Below are 22,041 nucleotides of genomic sequence, written 5' to 3' on the forward strand. Positions count from 1 at the left end.
TTATTTAAAGGGTAAAAATTTAATTTAGATTCCCTGTGAATCAAGCTATTTTGCAGACATCTTATGTGGTTTATTTTTAGAATTTTAGGTCCTTGATTTATTTTTTTAAACACATTTTTTTGCCTAAGGAAAGGGATTGTTTATAAAAAAAGTAAAAATATATATCTAAAGAGAGATCTAAAATACTAAAAGTAAATCATATGGGGTTGGGATGTCTGTAAAATTGGCATAAAACACAAGTGGCCTAAGTGGATTTTACCCCTTGATTTAAGGGTTAAATTTATACGCATATGAGTTTGTAATTTGCGCATGACATAATAGTTCTTTTTTTTGTCAAATTTAAGTAAAATTTATATTTTTAATGGCATGAAAACAAAACTGAAAAATTTTATGCAAGTTTGTTTTGTAATAAATGAATTTTATTTTATGCAATTATAAGAAAATTGTTAGGTAATTGGTCTGTCGAACACCTTGAACGCCTCAATTTTGGGGGCATGCTCAAGCAAAGATAGAGAATAGAAACACTTCAGTAAGTCTTGAAGTCTCTCCCTCGACAAACGAGAGAGAGTCTGAGAGAGAGAGAGAGAGAGAGAGAGTGTGTCGAACAATAATTTCAAATATAGACACTAGCATTTACACCCCCCCTGGCGCATTCGATCCGTACCCAACCAAGCCCTGCCCAGGACTTCTGATGCCATAGACAAATGAATACTTGGACCATTGAAGAAACCAAGTGAAGTAACCACCAACAGCTCCTCGTCATCGCTTTACTACTAAAACCACTGAGCCAGCTCCTCTCCACGCTTTACAACTCAAAAACTCTTCATATTTGTTCCAATCACAAAAGTTTTACCACTCAAAACAATGCAACCTTTCAGTCAAAAAATAAAAATCATATTGTTGCTAACTAAACCTAAAGTTTTTCCAGGCAAGGTTCAACCAAGTGACCAAACTCAAAATGTGATTTTACAGGTTCCAACTGATTGTGTCAACGAGCCCATTTTAAACAAGCTACCAATTCTTCATGTCAAATACAGGGAGTCTAAAGTGCTTGATGCACATTACAGTGCTCCTGCGAGGCCTAGGGTAGCAAGTATGCAAGAGGTGAACACCCAGCCTAGAGATGTAGAAACTGGCCAAAGTCAAACCCAGTAAGCAAACACAACAGACAAACATGAACCTTGAGCTCCAATAAGTAAACTCCAACTCAAAATTTGGAGAAAAAGTTCTAACACTAAAATTTCCAACCCAATTTCAGAATATATATACACACGCTGAAGAGAGAGACTTGCAGATACTCTAGTTTACAGATAGCTCCGGAAAGGGTACACTGGAAGCAGATGACAAGAGAGCTGCACCAGAGACAGAAACAACAGGCACTCCATGAATTTCCAATTCCAAGGCCGTTATAAGCAGAGGGGGATAAGCAGAGTAGGGTGTATTGAATCATAAATTGGGGGAACGAAGTTAGAAGAAAACGAAGCCACGTCGGATGATGATTGATGATGCTGTAATTCGACCATAAAAACTATGCTATATGTTTTCCTTTCCAAAATTAGTACACAGAGAGGCCCTCACACCCGTTCTTTCTGCAGCTATCTCTTCACAAGGCTGAAGAAGGCAAATCTGCAGCTTCCCGTGCTGCCCAAGCAGCTCTATTCAAGACAAGATGCATCAGTCAATCCCAAATAGCAGCTTACGGAGATGGTTTCCAGTCAAATTGTAGGTTACTGAACCCATTAGCTGCTCCAAGACCACTAAGAAGTTGGTCTCCCAAAGCCTGTTGTTGATGGCTCATATTTTGGTCTCGACCCATTGCCGTCATGCTTACCCTTCCATTCATTGCCATGGAGTTATTACCTATAGCAGCTCGGATTCCATTGAGCATGGCTGACTGGCCAAGTCCAGCCATGCCACCAAATCCTGCACCCCCCATTCCTGCGTTGTTGCTGACTGCTCCATTTCCCACCAGGCCATTGCCACCATTAAGTCCAGTGCCATTGTTAGGGGACAATATTCCATTAACATTTTTCACATCATTCGCCAACGTACCAACACCTGCCATACCACCAACCCCACCATTGAGTTGTGAAGACATCATCATTTCATGTATGATTTTCTGCACAGAGCTCTGGGTATCATTTGGGTCCGCATCACCAGATAGTGCTGGCTGTTGCATGGAGATGTTTGGTGAATTTGCAGAACTCATATGAGGTGCTCCGGTTAAGCCACCATGGGAATTTTGTAAAGCATTGTTTGAGGACGACGGGGTTGGTGATTGGAAAGGAGAAGGGTTGGGTTGACCCTGCGGTATTGTACTTGATGAACCAGGAGATGGAATCTGAATACCACTTCCTCCATAAGGACTATTTGCATTATTCATAGGGTTTTGGTGCCTTGGGTTCATCGGATTCTGATGGAGAAGCCCAGCAATGGTGCTAGCAGAGGATGTTGTAGATCCTGGGTTGAGAGAATTATTTACACTGGGCGTAGAACTAACTTGCATTGCAGTGGCCTGGACAGAGCTTTGATCATTGGTTGAGTTCTGACCAATTGTCTGCTGCTGCTGCTGTTGCTGTTGTTGTATTGGCTCTTCCGCCTGTTGAGGTTGACTGCGAACCCCAGATGTAGAACTTGTCCTCCGAGGGAACTTGGCTAAGCTCTCTAAAAAGACATGGGAATAACATATTAAAAAAGAGAGAGAGAATGAAACAACGATTTGTAATCAGAAAATACAAGACCTGTCACGAAATTCAACTAAAGCAAATATTATTCAGAACTAGCACAAGCACAAAAGTCCAGAGCTAGAATGTTCATCAAACAGCAGTTACAACCAAAATACATATCTGCATTGCAGTATATCATTACTCGTGGAAGTATCAGCCAATCAACACACCAATTCTGCTTCCACAAATCACTACAGCATTCCAGCTCTACCCTCATTACCCCCACTTACATTTGATTAGTGAGAAGTTAGCAGTTGCCTAATTTTGAGAGCAGAATCTAAAAAAAAAAAAAAGAGTTCACTTATCACACTAGACAGTGGACGAATTCCGATATAAAATGATGACAATAAAATAACTCAAACATCAACTCCGTTTTCAATTGGTTTAGATTCTGCTCCATAAATTATAACCTATACATTTAACAATTTAAGTCTTTTGTTCAGCACTTATACCTTCTCACCAATGCTAAACAAAGCACTAACTTCACATTCAAAGTTTGCAGAACATTTCTGTGGAAGTCAATGTGTGTAGCAAATTTACAAAATTATGAATTTCCCTACCATAGTTAACAGCAATGACGAAGATTAGATTAGGGCAAAGGAAACAAACACACAAAATTCACCCTTTTTTTATAAGCAATTATATATAAATATAGAAAAAGGAATTCCTTGACCGGGAAAATCGTGTACAAAACATGGGATAAACTCAAAATAAAAGAAGCCTGTGCATCTACAATTATACTTGCAAATCAACAATAAAATTAAAAATAGAGGGCCCCTCCCCTGTCCAACAAAAATAAAAATGAAATTTCTAATGGTTCCTTCTAGAATGGTCATTGGTCCCTTGAGATGTCAGATGTCTAAGGGGCAAATGCACAGTGGCAGTCCCACTTTGTATGCTTGCTGACCCCTTCTATATGGGATAGCCCAACCTTGGAACTGAGCTCACCATGATATTTCCATTGCTCAAGTAGCAGTACAGGGATAGATAGCTCATATGTCTTGTCCAGACAATCAGTAGCATTGACCTTTGGGCACCAAAGTACTACAGCGGCTGTTGCAAACTTGTAAAATTGGGTACTCAGCGAATGGCATGGAAGCACTACTAGAATATTTTCATGGTTTAAGACCTTTCAAGGAAAGGGGAATAACATGTTCTAGAGATTGAGCATTTGGTAGACTCCTGATCTGGTGCAGCACCCAAACACACAAGTGCTCATATTTGTTATGCTAAAGCTCATTTGGCTGGGCATGCCACTCATGTTGGATTCCATGCCCTACAGAGAAGGTTTTTACTTCACTTAGTCTCAACTTCACAGTCAAGCCATGCATTTTCCTCAACTAGATAATCCTTCTTGGCCCACAACTCCTAAAGAATTAACACACATCCTGATCACAATGTGATGAAGGTGACATGGCATTCTAGGAGCTTGTTCATGGTGACCCATAGAATACATATATTTCCAAGAACCAACAGAGTGCATTTTTTGCATAGAGGAAGCAGGGTACCAACCCCAAATATATGCACACATTTTTTTATCCTCCAATAGCCAATTCCATAAAATCCAATCTCAATAGACTCAACTCCAAATTTAGGGCCCATTTGGGTGAGCTTGCATTTTCATTATTTTGACAGGAAAAAAGGTAATGGCATTTAGTTATTCATTTTTGTTTTCAAAATTTTGAAAAAAGAAAAGATGTTTTCACACTTTTCCTTTCATTTTCATTTTCTTCCCCCCACCACCACTCCCACCAGGCGACTGGGAAGTCACCAAAGCAATTAGCAAAGATCCTACTCCAGAAAGTCACCAGATGCCCCTTTTTAACAATTTGTCTAACAAGCTCAATGATCTCATACAAACAAGCAAGTTGAAACGCCATCATTACGTTGCCACTGGTATGTATTATGCTAGGCAACAGAAAAGATCAGCAAGCTGTCAAGAACTCTCCAATTGGATCCTCAAACAGGCCTCATTTGAACCAAAGTATGTTTTCAAGTAAAAAACAAAAGCATCTAAAATTCTGAATAGTATATTAGAACAGCAAAGTAATTTATCTCATACCAGACATCAGCTCAACTAAAAACAATACCAGAACAGAAAATTTTCAAGATCCAAATCTTTGATTTGAACAAGCCACTAGCAACTTTTAAACTTCAGAAACAAAAGATTTTTACAATGATTTAACTTATTAAACTTACCCATTGGTCCAGTCCCAGTTTCTCGGCTGTAATCAATCAAATCTTTCATGCTATTGACCACTTCGGATATCTGAAATGTAACCAGAAAACAGAAAAAAAAAATAAAAAACACAGTTATCAATCAGGTATCACATGAAAGTTACACATAAATATAGTTTGGCTATGCGGTGTTAAGGGCATCCTATAAGATCATCATCCCACTGCCAATAAATTTTAATATAATGCTCATAATCAGTTGCAACAATTATCCATCAAAAGTTTCGTAAAACCAAAAATCTGACTCTTGGGACAATTTGAAATAACCCTTAAATGAAAAGAATTGGAAATGAAAACACAAGCAGCTGGGCCAACTTTTTTTTAGTAAGAATCAGTGGTCATTGCCCTATTTAAAGAACCTGAGTCAAAATGCAACCTATATTAATCTCACTGGTTGAAACTGAAGAATAAAATGGATTACCTGCAGGCAACGAACATATCTTTTTGTATATCCTAAATCATTTACTAATGGCACTTCCAATGCTTTAGCCAACTGACGAGCTGATGCAACAAACCTGAAGCAGAATTAAATGTTAAAATTCAAAATATATGAAGCATTAAGCACCAGAAATAAGGCATAAAATTGTTCACCACCGACTAGAAGACTATATTGCAATATCCAATATCTACAAATTCAGGCATCCAGAATAAAGAAATTTTGCAAATACTGGCGGCAAACAGATGAAGTGATAATGTAGATCACAACAAAAGAAACACTCTTGCCTTACAGGCAATAAAACTGAGGACATTTATATTAGGGCTGACTGGATTGGCCTGTTTCACCCTTGCAAAAGCAAGAGTTAAAAGTGGGATTTAACCCACTCAGCCAACAGGGTTGGTTGACCCTATTGCCCTTAATATCAATATTCTAAAATCTATATTCATGATGATACGTGCCTTTTTACTAGATTCTCTCCAGCCATCTCAATATATCAAACTAATTAATTCAGAAAATAGTTCCCTTCTCACAAATGAATAATTCCAGATGTAGCATTGATATCAAGTCAGGATGACCAAAAGAAAACTTTAATTAATTTAACTCAACAAGTTTAGAAACAAATCCCAACACTGTTCTCTTCCAACCTGATCTCCCAGTAAGGTTATAATTTTGTCATAATTCAAATTCGCAAACACAGCAATGAAAATTTTATTTTCTGTTGCTCGTTTTTTCCATTTAACATGGAATTTAATTTTCTACAACATTGTATTCATTTATTAATTTTCTACAACATCATATTCATCTATTAATTTTCTACAAAAAAAAATAGGGTTCCATCCATTCTCCTCCAGAACCCTAATTTCTGTCTCCCTCAAATTGGGGACAATGGATGAAAAATTTAATTTTGTGTGTTAGCAACATTAACTTTTAAAGAGTTATTTAGATGTTTAAATTTGCCATAGGCTTAACAACACTATCTTTTCATTGAGAGAGTATTAATGGTCATTTATAATTGTTCAATATCTTTCCATTGCATCCAGTTCCATAACCCTTTCAAACAAGGAGAAAACATCTTATATTACTTTCCATCCCCTAATCTCCCAAACAAGGAGAAAATATTTTGCATTCCCTTCCATTACTCTCCCTAACAAAGCCTTAGCAATCAAAAGATCCAAGATTAGAACAAACAATTAACTGCCACCATAGCCATGACTTACTTTTATGCACTTTATCTCATTACCAAATACCAACCACCATATCGTTCACCCATTCACTCCACTGAAACCCAAGTCTTTTGCCAAACACTCCAACTGAACCAACAGTGCTACATGCCTACTCCACTATTATACTATCCAGCACCAAGCCTTAATCTTAACTCAACATAAAGCGGTATCTTGATTACCTCACATAGAGCATAAACTAATCTAAGAATTATCAGAATGAATTAGGCACAACCCAAGAAGTGAGTGCAGTTTCACTATGAAGATGAGAGACTAATAGAAGTGGTAAAATTACTAAAGGTTGGCAAACAATAGATATGGTGGTGGTGGTGGTGGTGGTGGAGGATATGGCACCCCCTCTCTATATAATATATATATATATGTATGTATATAAATAGTTGTGTTTGGGGTAATTCAGAAGGTCAAAGTTCAAGGGCGAGAGTGAGCTACAGTGTTCTGCTTGCCACAGGTCTAATTCCATGTCACGGGACTATAATGTAAATAAGGAGATTACTAAGGTAGAGGGATAGAGGGTACTATTGTAATATGGAGTAGATTGGTAGTTACAGCACATGGGTCTAATTCAAATGTAATCCAAATGTTGCCACCAAGGCTTGGTAAATACAAACCAACATTCGCGGCCAGGAGAAGCATCCATTGAAAATTCAATTGATTCATTTTTCCCTCTCAGCTTCTCTCTCTCTCTCTCTCTCTATATATATATATATGTATATATATATATATTTCTTTCTCTATATCTCCTATTCTTCCTTTTGATCTATCAATTCCCACTGAATTGCGAGAGAACTCTCCCTTGTCAAATCCTATTCAGACAATTTGGTATTAGAGCATCGTCTTGGGCAATCGAAGTAGGAGATGGCGGAAATGCAGAGTAGGATGAAGGCGTTTGGAAAATTCTGTGGATCGGAGAATTGAAGGTGCAGGGAATGTGTGGCGCAAGGAAAGCAAATCGCAAATGGCGAGGCTGGAGGATCAAATAAGGGAGTAGGGTTAGGCCCTCAAAGATCAGATGCATCAGTTTGTTCTGATGCTTACTTGCCAGACTCCGATAAGGATTTCATCTGAATTTCCCTCAAGAGAGATCTGAGCTGATCTTACATGGCCAGGGAGGTAACTTCTGATTGGAGGGATCGACAGAATTGGAGGTTGAACCGAAGGTGATGGAGGAGAATGTAGGAATCGAGAGGCAAGGCAATGGAACCGGATCGCATCAGAACAGTCTCCCTACGCCTAAGATGGAGATACCTCTATTTGATGGCCAAAACATGAAGTGGTGAGCAAGGTGTTGTGAAAGGGTGTTTAGCCTATACAATGTGGTTGAAACCCAAAAGGTGACACTCGCAGCCGCTTTTCTAAATGACGTGGGAGATGCGTGGTATCAAGGCTGGAGTGGGGTGAAGGAAAAGTACACCTAGGGGGAATTTGTGGAAGGGTTGTGTGAGCGGTTTGGTGAGAAGGGAATGTTGGATGTGGTTGAAGAGTTCAACAAGATGAGACAAGGGGGATCGGTGTAAGCCTATCAACACAAGTTTGAAGAGTTGAAGGCCCTTGTGTTACTCTCTAATCCTACCCTCACAGAGGGGTACTTTGTGTCAAGCTTTATTAGTGGCTTGAACAAAGAAATCCGTCCCACAATCAAGATGTTTCAACCCAAGACTATCCAACAAGCCATTGAGTGTGCCAGACCTCAGGAGTTGATGGTGGAGGCACTGTTTAAGAAGCAAAAGGGCGTAAATAAAGGGTGGCAGATGGTGCCCTTGCAACAAAGTAGCAAAGGATGGGGTGGAATAGAGGAACCATGGGCCAAGGCAGCAAGGGGTTGGTAGCCCTACTAGCACCCCCTCGACCATTTCCAAGAAACTTGGTGGGGCAGAGGCGGTTGGCAGGTCTCTACTTCAGGTGTGGAGACAAATACACACCAGGCCACCAATGTAAAAGACAGTTGTTGCTACTAGAGGGGACAGAAGAAGAAATGGGAGAAGAAGGGACGAATACAATCAGGAAGAGGAGAGAGAAGAGGAGAAGGTGGGATCTCCCTACATGCTCCAAGGGGAGTGGTTACTAATAAAATTATCAAGGTGGAGGGAAAGGCAAGAGATAGTCATTTGTTGATTCTAATTGATAGCGAAAGCACTCCCAGCTTCCTGGACGAGGGGATAGCTAAGAGATTGAAATGCAGCCTCACGAGAACTTAGCCCCTGTCAGTCACTGTAGCTAACGACTAGAAGGTTTTGTGTAAATCAACATGTGTTGGGCTCTGTTAGCAGATGCAAGGGGAAGACTTAGAGGCTGACCTACGCCTATTGAAGTTGGGGGGATGTGGCATGGTCCTAGGGGTTGATTGGATAAGGAAAGTCATCCCCATCTGTTTTGACTTTAACAAGATGGAGGAGGCTAACCTATGCCTATTAAAGTGGGGGGGGATGTGATATGGTCCTAGGGGTTGATCGGATAAGGGAAGTTAGCCCCATCTATTTTGACTTTAACAAGATGGAGGTGACATTCGAGAAGGGGGAAAGGAGGATGACCCTAACCGGCAATGTGGAGATAGGAACATGTAAGATGATTTCCGGCAAAAGGCTACACAAATTGTTCAAGAGTAAGTGGACACAAGTAGCCCAACTCTACTCTGTACATGGCATGGAGTGGGAGGAGGACACAAAAGGTGAAGGGCATTACGTGTTGAATTTAGTGGATACCACATAGGCTCCTTGGGAGGTAACTCAATTAGATTCTTTTGATTTACTCTTAGATGAATTTGAGGACTTGTTTGAGGAACCTAAGTCTATACCACCCCCAAGACCAATAGACCATACTATCAACCTCAAACCCAATGCCAAGCCAATTAACATCTGCTCATATAGATACCCCCCAAAACAAAAGGCTGAAATTGAACGCGTGATCAAAGACATGCAAAATACCTTTGTTATACAGCCAAGTACCACCCCTATGCCTCTCCCTTGCTATTTGTCAAAAAGAAAGATGGTAGTTGGTGGTTTTGTATTGATTACCGCCAACTCAATTCCCAAATCATAAAGAATAAATTCCCTATACCCATTATCGAAGACTTGTTAGAATAATTGCAGGGAGCTAAAGTTTTTTCTAAGCTTAATCTCAAATCTAGATGTCATCAAATTCGAATGCACCCCAATGATATCCACAAAATTGCCTTTAGAACCCACCAAGGGCATTATGAATTCTTGGTAATGCCTTTTGGATTGACCAACGCTCCAACAACTTTTCAAGCCCTTATGAACCAAATATTCAAACCTTATCTACGCCAATTTATTTTGGTATTCTTTGATGACCATCTTATATACAACCCTACCTTTGCCAAACACCTAGAGCACTTAAGGGCTAACTCAATAAGTTGTATATTAAGAAGTCTAAATGTGCATTTGCACAAACCCAAGTGGAGTATCTCAGCCATGTCATTTCAGGAGCAGGGGTTAGCATAGACCCCCAGAAGGTGGCAGCCATGACTACTTAGCCAAAACCTGCCAATGTGAAAGCCCTACAGGGGTTCTTGGACCTTACAGGAAATTATCACAGATTTGTCAAAGACTATGGCATTATCAATAGGCCATTGATAGAGTTGCTAAAGGAGGGATTTCAGTGGAATGAGAGGGCAAAGGAAGCTTTTGGGAGGTTGAAGGCTGCCATGAGTGAGGTACCTACGCTGACCTTACCCGATTTTAATCAACCTTTTGCACTAGAAACAAATGCAAGTGATGGTGGGATGGGGGCAGTCTTGATGCAAGAAGGAAGGCCTCTATCCATTATCAGTCAGGCATTGGCCCCTAAACCCTTGGGTCTCAATGTTTATAATAAGGAGCTTCTGGTTGTTCTAATAACAATTGAAAAATGGCGACACTACCTTGAAGAAAGGAGGTTCATTATAAGGGCGGATCACGAGAGCCTTAAGTTTCTGTTACAACAGAAACTTCACACTCACCTTCAGAGGAAAGGCATGTCGAAGTTAATGGGGCTTGACTACATCATTCAATACCGGAGAGGCCATGAGAATAAAGCAGCTGATGCTCTCTCCCGTTGTGTGAAAGAAGGGGGCCTTAGCTGCTATCACTGCCCTTACTCCTGATTGGTTCAAGGAAGTAACAAGCAGCTACACAGAAGGAGAGTGGATTAAGGAGCCGATGGAGCAAATGGTCCTGGATCCAGACAACAAACCAGGCTATACCTTAAGGAATGGGCAGTTGAGATCTAAGGAAAGAATGGTAATTGGTGAGGATAAGGTTCTCAAACAGAAGGTATCGGAGGTGTTACATGATTCCCCTGTGGGTGGCCATTATGGGATACAGAATACTTACAGCAAGATTAAACAACCGTTCTTTTAGCCAGGGTTGAGAAGGAAAGTGGAGGAGTATGTGAAGAGTTGTGATACTTGCAACTGGTGTAAGCATGAGAACATTCACCGCCCAAGGTTGTTGCAACCTCTACCCATTCCTGACCAAGCATGGACCCACATTAGCATGGATTTTGTAGAAGGCTTGCCAAAGTCAGAGGGTAAGGACTATGTACTAGTGGTGGTTGATCGTTTGACCAAATATGCCCACTTCTTGGGCCTATCCCACCCCTTTACTGCACAGGAGGTGGCAAGGGCTTTCTTAGACCATGTGGGCAAACTTCATGGGCTGCCTCAAGTGATTGTTTTAGATAGGGACAAAGTCTTCACAAGCCTACTTTGGAAAGAGCTTATGAAATCCCTAGGGACACAACTACACACATCCTACTCCTACCACCCAGAGACAGATGGACAAACTGAAAGGACTAATCAGTGCCTCGAGACGTACTTAAGGTGTGTGAGCCTAGTGCATCCTACCGAGTGGCACAAGTGGCTCTCCCTAGCTCAATGGTGGTACAACACCATCCCACACTCCTCTAAAGATGACACTGTTTGAAGCACTATATGGGTACAAACCTCCTCTCTTACCACTAAGAGGAAGCCATAATCAGGTAGCTACTATGGACAATTACTTGGTTCAGAGGCAGCAAATGTTGCATACCCTGAAGAACGAGCTGGCCAGTGCCCAAAATTGAATGAAGCAGTATGCAGATATAAATAGGAGTAAAAGGTTATTATCAGTGGGAGATAAGGTGTATCTAAAATTGAGGCAAGCCCAACTGAGGAGTATCTCCCCTAAGTCAACTACTAAGCTGAGCCCCAAATACTATGGCCCTTATGAAGTGATAGCCAAGGTGGGGCAGGTGGCCTCCAGACTCCAACTTCCTAAGGGGTCTCACATACACCCCATGTTCCATGTGTCACTCCTCAAACCCTCCCTAGGCAACAATCCAGTCAATTCTATCCTACCCTCAGATATACAACCAGCTCAACAAGAGACAGAGCCCATGGCCATAGTGGATAGGAGAATCATCTACAAGCACCGGGCACCTATCACTGAGGTGTTAGTCCACTGGTCCAATCTCTACCCTGAAAACAACACCTGGGAGTACCTTCCCGACCTATTGAAGCAGTTTCCCAAGGCAGCAGGGCTCCTGTGACTTACTTGAGGACAAGTAATGTTTCTAGTAGGAGAAATTGTCAGGAGACAATAATGTAAATAAGGAGATTACTAAGGTAGAGGGATAGAAGGTACTATTGTAATATGGAGTAGATTGGTAGTTACAGCACATGGGTCTAAATTCTAATTCAAATGTAATCCAAATGTTGGCACCAAGGCTTGGTAAATATAAACCAACCTTCACGGCCGAGAGAAGCATCCATCAAGAATTCAATTGATTCATTTTTCCCTCTCAACTCTCCCCCCCCCCCCCCCCCCCCCCCCAATTCTTCCTTCTTTCCTTTTGATCTATCAAAATTCCCACTGAATTGCAAGTGAACTCTCCCTTGTCAAAATCCTATTATGACATTCCATTTCCTTAGTTTCCCTCTAAACCAACATTCTCCTCTCAATAGGGGTGGGTTTAGTCTAGTGGAGATCATGAGGGTGCTTAATTGGGTTCAAGCTATTGTCAATGGCAATGTTTTCTGCACAGAGAAGGTGGATGTATTGGCATAAACCAATGTTTCCAGCTTGTCAATACTAGGTATATAAAGTCAAAATTCCACTACTCACATGAGAGGTCAATGTAATTTCAAAAATCTAACAAGCCTCTTTGGTGGTTAGATGTCTTAAAGAGGGGTAAATGCAATTTACACTTTTTCTTAGTACCTCAACAAAGACATGCATCACATGTTCACACACAGTAGTTCAAATAGAATTTGGCATTGGGAAACTTATGAATTTACTAGAAGGGCACACCCCAAATACATGAGGCTCCCCGTTCCACGAGGGTTGAGAGAGATTCATTTCTATACACAACTTTACTCAAACTTTGGCTACAAGTTAAAGCCACATTATTCCAATCACGAGGGAGTAACCTTATGTTGCTACCAAGCCTCATCCTTAGCTTACAAATTTACAAAAGCCATGATGAATCAATGCCTTGATAAGAACTATCTACACCTAATAGAGGACATTGGTCACTAGCCTGGGAGGCCCACATAAACATGCCCATAGTAGGGCTTTCAATGCAATCGGGTCTGGACAAAAGTTTAGGCCTGATAGATATATATGGAATGGTCTTGGCACAACATTTGAAAGCCAGACAGTCTGGCCCAACCTACCATTAGTAATGTTTAAATACATATGCAAATATCTATGTTTATCATATACTTGTAATGTAAAATAATGAATGATTGTTCCTTTTTACAAAAAGAATTATATGAGTTTTGCACCTCATTGTAATTAAAACAAAAAAAAAATTAAAAACCACTTAAATCATTACTAAAATAGTATCAATATGGTTTACTAGATTCATTTCAGGCTTAATGGGTTGACTCAGGATTTTGCAATTTGTAAGTAGTTAGGCTTGGGAAATTAAATTCAAGCCCAATCTTCAGCCAGGCCAGTATGATCAAGCAAGTGCCATCTTACTATACAATAGGAAAATGGCCAGAACCCAACCTGGACCACCCATTGTAGCCTATGGCTGATAGTGTGATATCAAATAAAAAAGAAAAGCATATCCATATGCCACCCGCACTATATGAAGATAGTGTGGAACTTTCTCATCATTCCCTTGCTAGAGGTTGCATCAAGAAGGGCATCCAGCATAAAATTTTGCCACATTGTACTTTTGCATGAATTTGTATTGTCAATACGATTTGAGTCAATTGACATTATCAATGTTGTGTCACCAACTCTAACTTGGTTAGATAAGGTGCAATTGATTATGATGCCATCCTCAAGTCCTTCAATGAAGACCATGCAAACATTTTAACTGAAACTCGTGCACAAGTACCAGACATGAAGAGAGGCAAAGGCAAAGAGAAGAGAAATAAGAGAGAGAATGGGTGAGTGGTGAATTACATAACGATGTGTGACCAAGAGAATAGTTAAGTCAATCTATGGGCAGAAAGATAGTAGAGACATGAAAAAACTGAGAATTGTCACATAGAAGTTGAGAACTGCCAATAACAAGCATGGATGTCTGCAATTGTATAGAATGATGACAAAACATAGCATTGAGAACTCACATGTTACAGTTATTTTGTAACTCTGGCACTGACAGATTAGATGATGCATTCTGAGTAGCTGTCTGGTACTTTTGAGCTGCAGCCCCAAGATGGCTAACCTGCAGAGTGGAATCCCGCAGAGTCAAATTAGATACACAAGACACTTGGCAAAGAAGGAATAGTCTCCCCATGTACCACCAACATCCAGCAAAAGCAGAAGCTTCACTAAGTAAAAGAAAATCCTTGCAGTTTCATGTCAAAAACAAAGGAATGACCAAGACCACCAATGAAAATAACAAGGCTAGAGAATCAATCAGACCTCAAATAGACATGAAATCAATATCAAATTGTTCTCCGAATACATCCAAGAGAGTTTATGTCAACAAGTAATCCTACCCTTGCTAGGAAACCTCAAGTAATTCCTAACTAGGACTATTAACGGAATGTAAGTGCAAGATTAACTGGGAAATAAATAGAGCATGCTAATTCCTATATTTATGCCTAGAATGATACTTCCCAAAATATTTGCTTTATTCCCTCAATCATTCTTCCTCAGCAAAAGAGCAAAGTTCTAAAAACCAGAAAGGACCGGCCAGTTCAGCTGGAAAAAAAAACTGGGAACAGGTCCAAAAGCCGGTTTGGTTCATGCCAAAAAACTGTTTTTTTTTTTTTTCTGTAAACAGAGCGGTTGAACCAGCAACCGGCTGAGCTGAGCCAGTTCAACCGCCCAACCCCAGAGCAAATCTCTCTTTAAGTGGGGTGTGTGTGTAGGGGGGGGTTGAGAAAAAGAGAGAGGATATTTTGGGGCTTCAAAAGCCCACTGAAGCAGCCAAAAATATGGAGAAATCTGAAGATTCCAGTTGCCAGAATCTGCAAGAGAAGAGGGGAAATAAAGAACAAAGGAAAATTGTAGAAAATTGAAAGAATTAAAGTGGAAAAGTGGTTCTCTGATCATGTATAGCCCAGAAAGATGAGGCGAGAGAGAGAGAGAGTGAACATAAGAAAGATGGATGAAGAGAGAGAGAGATAAATGGAAAAGGTAAAAATGATGGAATGCTTGGGTCTCCAAATATTGGAGAAGAGAGATCAGTAGCAAAAGATGACGACTTTAGTTAATGGAGATAGGGAATGAAATGGAGAAGAGAGACATGCAGCAAAAAGGAAGAGGAAGACTTAATGATGATGGGCAATAAAGTGGCATCCCAGGAAAGGGTTTATTGGGAAGGGGAAATAGAGTTTCTAGGGATGGGGAAGTGATTAAAGGTTTTATAATATATTTATTTTGCTTGTGAAAGGTTTTATAATATTATATATACTATAATTATTTATTTATAAATTTATTGTCCCTGTGTCTTGAATTTCTAAGAAACTATTGAATTTTTTTTTTTAAAAAGGACAGTTTTTAAGTTTAGTTTGCCATTCCCAACTATTACGAGGATAGATTTATATTCTTTATTTTTATATCATATTTTTAATTATTTACATATTTATGTATTTCATGAAAATAACTTCAGGTTCAACACAGTTTGACCAGTGAACCTTGAACCTCTCTCATCTTCAATTCAATATCCCAGTCCAGTTTTCAAAACATTGCTAAAAAGAACTCAGCTCTGATGAGTTGAAAAGTTCCTTGAATGACTCAAAAATCTTCCTTACTAAGCCAAGTAGCATTTGAATCTGGACAACCTTTCCAACTGACTGAATCTAGACAATCACCATGAGATGAAGCAACAATTTTATCATAGAGCACGGCATCAATCATATGCCTTTGTTACAGGAGGTGTTGAGAACAAGGACCTTGATGACCTAAGGGAACACTAGTCAATAATCACACTAGTCAATAAAGCTTAAGGCTCAAATGTGCCTCAATAAGGTAATAAATCTCCCACATTGAAAACTTGACTAATTCATGTTATCTAGTAAATCAGGTAAATAAGAATTAGGTCAAAGTTTGTGAATGATGGGAAATAAGCAAGTAGCTCAAGCATGGAACTTCTTGAAGAATGTTTGGGCAAATTCTTAGGACAAATATGGACCATGACATAGTCACCCTCATTAATTTTCATATCTCTACGAATTCACATCAATAGCAAGTTTATAGTCTGCACTATCATTACAATTTAACGCCTAACCTTAGCACGCAAATAGGGATGTCTTGTGCAAAATTTTCAATGGGCTAGGTATTTGGGCTTCCAACAGTGAAGATGTCGGTTTCATTGATAATTTCTAGTTTTGATGGTTCAGTGATGGTCATCTGAGATGATTGAAGACAATGGATCTGTGATGATTGTTGCCGGATGTCTTGTCATTTTTATTCAAGTTATTGGAAGATTCGGCTTGCTGTAATGATGCAGGAGAAGTATTAGAATGCTTGATCGAAATTGATGAAGGTTGCGGATCAAGTTGGTTCTTATACCAAATTGATGCAGAATCACAACAGAGAAAATCAAGAGAAAAGATCACGCAATCAGAGGACATTAAATCAAATGCCAAACTAGCCCCTAAATACATCAAAAGAGTTTATATAGGCAACTAATCCTACTCTAGTTAGGAAATCTTAAAGTAATTTCTAATTAGGACTCCAATGGAACATAATAACTAAAAGACTAACTAGCAAATAAATAGAATACGTTAATTCCTATATTTACACCTAGAATAATATTTCCAAAATATTTGCATTTATGCCCACCATCTCAAAAAATTATCAGAACCTTATCCACTACACAACCATCCAAAAGAAAAATCCAAGGTGCTTTTATATCAAACATTCAAGCTGGAGAAACAGACAACAGGGAGAAACCAACAATTACATCTTAAAGGAATAGAATTCTTTGCTTCCAGCTGGCTCAATCTCGACATGATTGGAAACAAAAAGAAGCAATTGAAGACGGCTATAATAAAAATGGTCTAAAAAGCAGCAATAAAGAGATGAAAGATCTGAAATAGACTAAAACTCATTTGTCAGGTAGTAATGGCTCATGCAATGCATGAAATACATTTTAAAATTATGTCCAATAAGTTGCTTAATTCATATTAAAAAAGAAAATATCTTTATTTTAGCCAAAAGAAAAATACAACAAAGATAACAATGTATATGTATATGTATATTTCAGAAATCAACAGTAGCAAAGAAGATTATCATATTAACAGCCAAATTTAACCAAATAACCTGAGGAATCAACAATCTCCGAGGTATAAGCTCTTCATGACGCCTAGCACAGAACTCCCAGGAGCATATCTAGAAGAATTAGAAATGGAAACAAATAACTAACTGATGCCTGAAAAATTGTACAGTTCACGAAATCAACACAACACGATCCATATGCAACCTTCAGGTCCGGAGAAAAAACTATCCGAAGTTGACCATCCCGGACAACACGAAGCTGGTCGAAAACACTTTCCTGTATAGCTTTTGCATAATCCAGGACAATTTGACCAGAGTTGTTCTGATATTCACGGGGCATATCAACATAAAGAAGCTCTTCCAAAGTTCCACTCTCATACTTGATTTTGAAAAGCCTAGGCAGGACCTCAACAGTTGCCTCTGAAATTGAACAGATTTTAGATGAAAGTATAGGAATACAAAACTCAATGGGAGCCAGAAACAATAAAGCAAGAGGCAGACAGCAAGGGGAAAACACAAACAGGAGATACATTTCATGCATCCAAGGGGTGGACTTATAGAAGTATACTAAACGACAATGCATCTAAAACCCAGCAACCAAAACATACCAAATCCACGGCCAGGTTTCCGGTTACATATTTCACAGTGCCATACATCCTGCAAAATTCCAAAAAAAAACGGTCGTTCAGTCTAAAGTAAATTCAATATTAATAGACAATTTAGAAAACTGGAGACTTACATAAAAACGCATACCACTATGAACTCCAAAAATAATATTAAACCAACCATCCAGGAAATTGCGAATGTTAGCTATTATAAACTACCAAAACAATTAACTAAAATATGGTTAAATGGCATTAAGAATTATATATATCCCAAATATAGCATCAGGTTTGCCAGATGCTTTTAGCAGCACACCTGCGGGACGACTCCAGTTGCTGGGCGACCACTTCCATACATAGAAACACACCATTTTTTCTTGGCATTCGGAGAAAAATAATCAGCAACAAATTTTCTCCAAAATTCAATATTGTTGTCCTGCACAATAAAAATTATCATAACCATAACATGCAACAATGTCTCTTCACATATTATGTACAGGAAAGAATTCTACCTCTGGACGGTGTTGTTGCTCATACATATACCGTGTCAACCGCCGGGCACACATGCCAGGTTCATATCTAACAGGAGACCTCAAAGGCAAATTTTGCGACTGAAATGGTGCCTGTGATGAGGATCGTTGTAGAGGAAGAGCCTTCAAGGCAAGTTGTTGCTGCTGCTGCTGCTGTTGCAGCTGCATAAGTCTCTGTTGTTGCAAAATATTCATATGGGCAGTTGCCTGAGGAGACTGCCGAGTCAAATGGAGATACTGCTGTTGTTGCTGCTGTTGCTGTTGCTGTTGCTGTTGTTGATGCAGAAACAATGACTGCTCTGAGTGTTGGGGCTCCATCTTTACAGGTGGTAGGCTTCTTATTGACTGAATTTGTTGGGGTTCCAGTTTTACAGTACTAATATTTCTCAATGACTGCAACTGCTGTGGAGGCTGGGTGTGCTGATCATTTGTTACTTGCGGTTCCATCTTTACACCACCTAATCCTCGAATAGACTGATATTGCTGCTGCTGCTGCTGATGGTTGTTCTGAGGGGCAGAAAACTGTTGCATCTGTTGCTGATTATGTTGAAAATTTTGAGGATCAAGTTGATGAGATTGTTGTTGATCTGTTAACATCTGGTTGCTTGAAGAGTTCTGAAATTGCTGTCCCTGCATTTGAGCCGATGAACCTGGATTTGCCATGTTTGATGCTATAAATGTTGAGGGAGTGGAAGTAAAACTCATTCCATTTCCAACAGAAGCGATTGGATCAGATTCTGCTCCAGTGTCCATAATTCCCCTCTGACTATTTCCATGACCAGAAAGTCCAGAATTTGGAACTCCATTTCCAAAAGACTGATGGAGAAGGGATGAGACATTAGAAACATTCCCAAGCATATTGGCACCAGTAAACTGTGTGCGGGGTGAAACAAGATTGGGGAAAGCACCCTGTGAAGGCATTGCACTCCCTTGAGCACCCAACAAACCAGAATTTGATCGCAGTAAGGTAGGCGGAATAGGCTGGGCACCACCAATTGGCGTTGGAGGCCCTGATGGTACCATACTTTCAACAGCACAAAATACAAAACACTTAATTAACTATTAAACTATCTAAAGGGATTTGAATCCCAATGGCACGAGATTTACTAAGCTACAATTATGCAACAAACCACAAATCTGAATATCCAGTCAATGCCCCCGCTCACAGCCAAAGGTGAACATTCTAGACTCATTTTTTGCACCAACGGCTATGGAAAGCCTTTGGGCCCGAGCATACAGTGTGGAGCGCCACCAGAAACAAGTCGGTTGACAAAGAAAACCAAAAACAAGCAACAAGCTTTAGCCCTCGACATTCTTGAATTGCCTTATCTCTGATAAAGTCACAATCTTCAGCCTGTTTTCGCATGAATCTCTGCAAAAAAATTTGTCAGTTAGTACATAAGCACTTCAAATAACACATTCTACAACAAGCCAACGGAACAGACAGCCCTAATTTTAGCATTCAAAGAGAGCGCCTCAATCTTCCAATGCACCCACAGAGTAACCCTAAACCCTCCCCCGAAAAATCAAAAAGTTCGACTTGAACATATTCCAACAAATTCACCCAACCGAAATAAGCAAAAGGAGGAAAAAAGACAACTTTATCACACTCGGAAGCCAGAAATTCAGTATGCAGACCCGAGACAAACAGCTTTCACGGCATACCGCGATAACCGACAGCAAAAACATTAAAAAAAAAAAACAATAGCCGAAACGTGAAAGCGAGCCAGTCGATCGAGCCCTAAATCGCGCTACAACAAGCACAGCGGTTCGATCCACAGCTCGGATGACCGAAAACATATAGGGCTTCGAAGTTCAAGCCCCAGCACTCAATTGGAAACACCACGAAAAAAAAAAAAAGATGCGAAAGGATTTACACTTACCAGAGCAAGAATTCAAGCAGTACCAAGATATTCCCTGCGAACTGATGAAAAATTGACAGGCAAATCCCCTAATACTCGTCCTCGACTGGCTCTCTCTTCTGCTCGCATTAAATACAGAGCTCCAAGTATATACTATATATGTATGTGCATATGCTTATCTAGGGTTTTGTAGTTCGAATTAGTCCTCTTCCGAAGTCCTTCAATCTATCGAGCTCATGTGAGTCTACGTTCGTTCTTCGCTGTAACTTAGAGAGAGAAACAAGATAGATAGAGAGAGAGAGAGAGAGAGAGAGAGGGGGGGGGGGGGAGAGGGAGAGGTCGGTCTCGTTGCGGATGTCAAAGCTGCATTCGATCGGATTGAATTTTCTGCTTCACATTCCTTCTTCTTTTACCTTTTCCTTCTCTTCTGATGAAATGAAACTAATGAAGTCAAATCTTCTTCTTTTCTCACTCTCTCTTATGATCTCTGGATGTATGGATGGATTGATGGATGTGGCCATTAATTTATCATCATCATCATCCATCATGCATCATGCCTCGCTTTCATCATCGCCGCGCACCGCTTGATACTAGATCTCGCCCTAAATATTTGCCGCTCTTTGGCCATGGAATTACCGCCATGCCACTCCTCATTATTTTTCGATAATTGTTTGCGCACGACCGCAGGTCAATGTTTGTCACAGACACTGGATGTAATAACGGTCCTTCTTAATTATTTATTTATGTAATCACGGCAAAAATAAAATATTTATTTATATCTATTAATCATATGATGCCACGTCATGTTCCTAACATAATTTTGTGTGCATTAACAGATACTAGTTTATGCTTGTTTATAAATTAGGATTCCAAAAAAAAGAGTAAAATGATTTTGAAAAATCACATAAACATTTTTGAAAATAATACATCTTTCGTTTTCTTTTCATTTTTGTACTTTATCATCATGGATCCTTCTTTATATTTTTTTCTTAATAAATAGATAAATTTAGAAATCGAATAAATCTAAATACATTATTTTTTTTTATATCCTGATAAAGTATACTAGTAAGCAATTTCCCTCATGTCTATGACATAAAGCGTCACAAACTTTTAGCCCTAATCAATTCAAAGAGGTAAAAGTTTGATGCATAATATTTTGATTGTTGAGTCGTAACGACCCTAAGTAATGTATAAAAGATCTAAACATTTTGACTTATTAGGGTCGACTTTGAGAGTAGGCAACCAAGGTAGTTGTCTTGGGCCACACTAAGGCCGATCCTGACCTTATTAGCATGGGTCAGGTGGCCTTGTAGGCATGGACCTATCTCATATTATATATATATATATAATATTAAATAATATTACGGACTTGATATGTTACGATTCATATAAAATTTTACTCAGGACCCCTAACTTCTCAAGACCGGCCATGTGACTTGTGTTAAAGTATCTTAAATAAGCTTAAAATAATCTATTTATTATTATTTCTATCTATTTTTTGGATATATTTTAATTATAAATTAATCATCATATACACATCAATTTTTTATTACAAAACTGTTAGAAGTTTTTTTTGTTATTAAATTTCTCCACTCATAAACTTTAATTGATAATAATGTAAATCATATAACTTTAAATATTAAAATCAAATTATTTACTCACGAAAAAAACCTAAAAAAATAAAATATTTTAATCAAATGAGTGATCTATAATACAAATGACTACGACTTTAATCATTTAGT

The 22,041-nt window shown here is 39.3% G+C and overlaps 1 protein-coding gene across 1 annotated transcript; it reads right to left on the bottom strand.

Annotated features, from left to right (window-relative positions):
* Positions 1–1,000: 1,000 nt before the first annotated feature.
* On the bottom strand, positions 1,001–20,738 carry LOC127807504 (transcriptional corepressor SEUSS). The gene is made up of 10 exons (XM_052345391.1): positions 20,321–20,738; positions 18,420–19,809; positions 18,224–18,343; positions 17,914–17,962; positions 17,511–17,725; positions 17,351–17,419; positions 14,203–14,300; positions 5,383–5,476; positions 4,926–4,995; positions 1,001–2,664 (listed from the first exon to the last, which is right to left on the bottom strand). The coding sequence occupies exons 2-10, from the start codon at positions 19,458–19,460 to the stop codon at positions 1,697–1,699; spliced, it is 2,724 nt and encodes a 907-aa protein (XP_052201351.1). The 5' UTR covers positions 19,461–19,809; positions 20,321–20,738; the 3' UTR covers positions 1,001–1,696.
* Between the last annotated feature and the right edge of the window lie 1,303 nt (positions 20,739–22,041).

Source organism: Diospyros lotus, chromosome 8 (assembly GCF_014633365.1).
Source record: "Diospyros lotus cultivar Yz01 chromosome 8, ASM1463336v1, whole genome shotgun sequence".
NCBI classification, from domain to species: Eukaryota; Viridiplantae; Streptophyta; class Magnoliopsida; order Ericales; family Ebenaceae; genus Diospyros; species Diospyros lotus.